The following is a 5,593-nucleotide window of genomic DNA, read 5'->3' as shown; positions in this document are numbered from 1 at the left end:
TTCAAGCTTTATTGAAATTCAATTATCATAGTACAAATAGTCAAAATAACAAAATTCATAAAGATTGTTCAAAGGAATTTTGAAAATAATTTACATACATTAAAAGATCCTAAAATGAAGAAATTTCAAATATCTATTTATTATTTTAAAAATCCTCTTTTTTCAGGAACTTTCTTTTGTCACTTCCTTCCAAATTGGATGACTCTGGAATCTTGATAAAGGCGATGCTAAATTTATCTGAATTCAGTATTTTTTAATTAATAAATTTATGCATAGTAAACTCATTAAAACTATAATAAATTATCAATTTGAAACTTATAACTCAAAAGAATACGACGAGTTTAATAATAAAAATGAACTTGTACCGATTAAATTCTGAATCCGTCTCATGCTCCAAAATATATCAGTCATATCTAATCTGTTACACCTAACGTGGCGAATTTGTATTGGCTCTAATCTGCCAGCAATTGGATCACTCTACTTCACATGTAAACTAGTTAGATAACGCTTTTGGGTCCCACTTTTAGCTGACGTGTCCCCTCCACGTCAGCTAAACCCATTACATAAAATGCCACGTCATACCAAAAAGTTCATTGCCATTTGCCACTTTTTATTTTATTATTTTTTGTCTTTTTAGAAAAGTAGATAACAAGAAGAACTTCATGAAAAGTACATCAAGAGAAGTGTTTATAATATGATAGGATATATATTCTTGTGACTCTCAAAAAATCACTTTTTTTTTATCTCAAGAAATTTTCTAATTTTTTTTTTGTTGATTCAAGAAAGTTGACTTCTTGGAAGACATTAATCACAGGTTCATTACTTTAATTTAAATTAATTTCTATACTTTTGTTTTTACTAGTTATGTGATTATAGTAGAATTTTAGATGTCTAGACAACAATTGTTGTCAAGTAAATTGATGTTACTACTAAGCTATATGTTGTTCGGACTGTTCAAAAATATGACTGAGTGCGTGTTGGATCCTCTAAAAGTAGTTTATTTTTGGAGGATCTGACACGGGGTCTGAGTAATATAGCTACTAAGTATTGGTTTGGTTAACATATAATGGAATTTTGTTTCTTGTTATTTTCATTTGAGGAGTTTTTAAATTTTTTGAAATGTGTAGTAGGATAGTTTTACTATTGGAGAGCTAATCTTGCTCGGACTCTTTGAAAATATTGTTGGATCCTCTAAAAGTAGTGCATTTTTGGAGAATTCGATACGGTGGAGGCAGAGGGGGTGCAAAGGGGTCCAATTGAATCATCTTAGTTGAAATATTATACTATGGAAATACAGTAATTTTTTTTTTGTATATATATTTAAATTGTTGAATCCCCTTGTTTGAATATCGGCTCCTCGATTAACGGGTGAAACTAACATATTTGGAGAGTCAGAGCAACATAACTAGAGAGTGAATAGTTTGATTATGCTTTGTGAAAAAGTGAATTGCTTAATTTAGGTATAATGTGTGTTCCACTACTAGATTATGGTCAAGTGAATTAGGCACAAATCCCTAGGAGTTTGGTACAAGTAGATATTAGGGATTTACATTTATCACTGAGAATTTTAGTTGGTAAGAATAGAAAACTATTTCAATTGTTGTTTGAGTTCAGTGATTCTGAGAAATTTTGTGGTAAAGATCTAGCACAGAGGTGGATCCAGAATTTAAATTATGGGTTCAAATCTTATATTTCTTGATATTTTTGTAGGTTTTCCCTTTTCTTAGAGTTTAGTATTATTAGTTTCTTTCCCTTGTTTTTAGATTTCTATCACTACTTCTTGTTATATTTGATTATCTTGTTGTGGTGTTTGTTTGGTGTTATTGCCTCTTTTTCACTGTTTGTTCAGTCAAGGTCTTTCGGAAACAACCTCTCTACATTCGAGAAGGTGGAGGTAAGGCTTGCGTACATCCTATCCTCCCCAGACTCCACTTGTGTGATTACACTGGGTTTGTTGTTGCTGTTGTTGTTATCTGTACACCGTGTCAAAAGTTATGAGTTCAAATGAACTCGTAGCCGATTTAGCCTTACTATGAACTGAAATTTATCCATTTTACTTCCTATAACTACATTATGGCTTAGATGTGCAGAACAACTGTTTCGAGGGTCGTTCGAATTTGTAAAGATGGAAATGGAGAAAGCATGTGAATTTTGCATGTTATTGAAGCCAGTGGTGTATTGTGAAGCTGATGCAGCACACCTTTGTTTATCTTGTGATGCTAAGGTTCATTCAGCTAATGCCCTCTCTAATCGGCATCCTCGTACTCTTGTCTGTGAGTGCTGTGGACACAACCCTGCTTATATTCGATGTTCTGATCATCAATCGTTCATGTGTCGTGACTGTGACCGATGCCATCATGATCTCTCTTCTCAGCACCAGAGAAAAGTGATCACTAGTTACATGGGGTCTCCTTCTGCTAAGGATTTGGCAGCATTATGGGGATTTGGCTTGAAAGATTTGGAAAATGCCACTCCACCTGATCAGTTCATCTCAACATCAAATGGTAAAGCGAATGGAGCTAAGGTCACTCCAAAAAAATTTAAACGGTCTCACTCGTCACCAGGGGGCTCTTCCTTAGCTTCTGAACTTGACTTCACAGGTCTTGTTGTTTCTGCAGAATCAGAAGTGGGATCAGCTAGTTACTACACTAAGGTTAGATAGTAGTAACCAAATGCCTATTGTTTTATAGCTTTTTCCTCAAATCCTGACTTGAAATGTTGCAAAATTCATCGTTCTTTTTGATCTTTTTATCTGTGATATCTCATAAAAAGTTGATGATTTCGGATGAAGTGCTTCCCGGAATGATTCTGAATACTAGTATATCTTGTCTCAGTCATGCAGATACTGTTGAGATGGATTTGAGTTTGATTAATAAGGACGTCTATGTTATCGTAGTTTGATGATAGAACGGATGATTTTAACGCAGTTAATTAATCTTATTAGTAATGGCTACGCGATGCAGGCTCTCCTGAGGGATAAATCCTTGTATATACTGTAGATTGTAACAACAAGTGAACTTACTGTATAACTTACTGTATCAGGTTCTTTATTATGTTCTTTCCAAGTCATGGATGATATACTTACCTCTACGGTTACTTGCTTCATTGGTTTAGGTGTTAAGCTTGCGTAGCCGGAGGGAGAATACTTCTCTTATTCTACAGCAGATTCTTGACTTGGAAAGACTTCAGCTTACTGAGGGCAGTAACAATTTAACAAGTGGAGAAAGTCGAAATAATGTTTCTTCATTGAAAAATTGTACATCATGGAATGTGCATAACAAATTTGATTGCTTGCAGAGTTCACTTGATCTTGGCCCTGAACTTCAGGATTGGGGCAGTACTCATGAAAGTCCAGTTGCTGAATCGTTTCCATTACCGTTGCCAGATGGTGATTCATTCTGGGAATGTAAAAGTCCGGTTCAGAGTAGTCAGGTCTGCTGCTACTCTCTGTCATTCTCTCTGTTATACCACTTCACACGTTTAACATTTCATTTGCATACTCCATGAAACATTCATGACTCAAATTGGAGCAGTAACACGAATATTTAAAAGCTTCTTCCCAAGAAAGCATTGCCATATAACTTGTTCTTCAATTTCGGCTATCACCTGTGTTTTTTGTGTCCCGGTTATTGCATTATTTCGTGGTTGTTGTTACTGTTCTTTCTTCTGTCTATTCTGTTATGCTCTTCATTTCACATTATTTTGTTGTTGTTATTGCTCCTATATCTGTATCCCCTTTTTCAAACTGTTTGGAATGCTTTATTTAAAGCCAAGGGTCTATCGTAAACAACTCTCCAGACCCCATTTAGATGCTTCCCAAGGATTGAACCTATACAAAGATAATATTTTGTATCCGGGAAGATTGTAGCCTTGAGTTGTCAAAGTTGACAGGAACATGAATGCACATGCAAATCTGAAAGTAAGGTATAGTTGATTCCCACATACGTAACGTGTTTTCACCCTTCTGATCATGTAACTAGACTATAATTCATCTTCTTTCGGTATCAAGCTGAAGATATCAATTCTGTTGTTTCCTTGATTGTTAAAGTCCTACCTGGTATATAGTTGCCAGCAAAGTTTTTGCTGCATGATCCCTGTCTGTAGTTAATCCTCTCGCGCTTCTTTATCTTTTTCCGTCTGTTTAGTTAATGTTTGCAATTTGACCGAATGGATGTAAGGAATACTGTTGTACTGGCATTCTTCGCGTTGATTGATAAAGTATGAACTTGATCATTATATGAATTCTGCAGCTTTGGCCTCAAAATCTGCAAGATCTAGGAGCTTATGCTGAACTAGAATGTTTCGATGATTCCAATATGCCTGATGTTGATTTGACCTTCCAAAACTTTGAAGAACTCTTCGGTGAGGAACAGGATCTTAACAACACTCTTCTTGAGGAGGATACGACATGTTCATCTATGGAGAATGATTCATCGATCGATAGATCAGATTACAGCTATGTTAAGAAGGTTGAGGTCTTCATAGTTTTGCCTGCCTTACAACATATGTTTTACTTAGTCATGTTATTAGAAGTTTCTTTTACTGATGACAGGACATATCAATAGCTTCATCGGTCCGTACAGGACATTCAACTCACTTTGGCCAAGGCCACGGTGAGCACATTCCCACGATCAAGGACTGTCCTCCGCCTATAAGAACAAACTTTTCCTCCTTGTCCTTCTCAGCATCAAGGCTGAGCAGTGAAAGCAGTGGTAACGAGTACGTGGATTCACCTGCTGCCAACGATCAGGAGGTTTCATGTAACTCACAGATGGACAGTAAAGAGAATCTATTAGCAATGCAGAAAGAAAAAAAGAAGGCTAGGCTGTAAGTACAAGTCTCTTTCTTGGTGTTATATTAGTCCACAAATGATTAGTCATTGTCCATTTGTTGTTTGAGAGCTCTGTTATCGCGTGTTTTAGTTCTGTATTCAGGTATGAGAAACAAGCTCGGAATACACCTCGAAGAGCTAGGACTAACTTAAAAAAGCAGCCGATAAGAGGTCAGGTCCTGAAGGCACATTGTTATGAATCAGATGCACTTAATATGTCACGAAGCTTTTAAAAGTCGCGATGGTTGAATGTGTGAGACTTGTGTACATACCATCAAGCATCACTCAGTAACTCAAGAATATCGTTACGAACATCTGGTGTATGTCTCTCCTGATAATTCTTTCTTTTGTATTCTCACAGAAAATGGGATGATAGGTTTCATCCTGGCTTTTTTTTATGTGTGTGGACTGTTGTTATCATTCTCTTCAAGACATTTTTATGTCATTTGCCATTCTCTCTCTTATGCTCAAATTATAAGCAGATCGACAGTCCATTCCCCAACTGGGACTCTAACCTACTAATAACACCCTTGTCAAGCCCAGAGTTAACTGGAGCGTGGACCGGAAGCCCAATGCATATCTTTATAAGAAGCAACACAATGGAGACAAAAGGAAGAGTTGTTTTTCTAGGTTGTACCAAAAATGTTTGTTCCTTTCTATAACCTATTCTCTCAGTAGATTAATGAGCCAAACTGAAATTAGAGGCATATCTATGATTTAAACTTTTTATGAGTTCAATCTCTATTGTTCTTAGCGTTGAAC

General features: G+C 36.1%; 1 protein-coding gene across 3 annotated transcripts; it reads left to right on the top strand.

The window, feature by feature from the left end:
* Positions 1-655: 655 nt before the first annotated feature.
* On the top strand, positions 656-5,295 carry LOC102587007 (putative zinc finger protein At1g68190). 3 transcript variants are annotated; one of them, XM_006360373.2, is made up of 6 exons: positions 656-814; positions 2,091-2,653; positions 3,115-3,432; positions 4,251-4,469; positions 4,553-4,827; positions 4,923-5,295. In XM_006360373.2, exons 2-6 carry the CDS (start codon positions 2,126-2,128, stop codon positions 5,062-5,064), a joined length of 1,482 nt encoding a protein of 493 aa, XP_006360435.1. In that variant the 5' UTR covers positions 656-814; positions 2,091-2,125; the 3' UTR covers positions 5,065-5,295. The 3 variants fall into 3 exon arrangements, with proteins under 3 accessions (XP_006360435.1, XP_006360436.1, XP_006360434.1); XM_006360374.2 differs by having other exon boundaries at positions 2,083-2,653; positions 4,935-5,295; XM_006360372.2 differs by having other exon boundaries at positions 2,083-2,653.
* The last annotated feature ends 298 nt before the right edge of the window (positions 5,296-5,593 follow it).

Source organism: Solanum tuberosum, unplaced genomic scaffold (assembly GCF_000226075.1).
Source record: "Solanum tuberosum cultivar DM 1-3 516 R44 unplaced genomic scaffold, SolTub_3.0 scf00322, whole genome shotgun sequence".
NCBI classification, from domain to species: domain Eukaryota; kingdom Viridiplantae; phylum Streptophyta; class Magnoliopsida; order Solanales; family Solanaceae; genus Solanum; species Solanum tuberosum.
The sequence above is the reverse complement of the archived record's forward strand: the minus strand, read 5'-3'. Positions and strand labels throughout refer to the sequence as shown.

Coding starts and splice junctions, on each gene's coding strand:
- LOC102587007 (XM_006360373.2), top strand. CDS start 2,126: ATGGAAATGGAGAAAGCATGTGAATTTTGCATGTTATTGAAGCCAGTG. Junction 3,433..4,250: donor GTCCGGTTCAGAGTAGTCAG/GTCTGCTGCTAC, acceptor TGAATTCTGCAG/CTTTGGCCTCAAAATCTGCA. Junction 4,828..4,922: donor GAAAAAAAGAAGGCTAGGCT/GTAAGTACAAGT, acceptor CGCGTGTTTTAG/TTCTGTATTCAGGTATGAGA.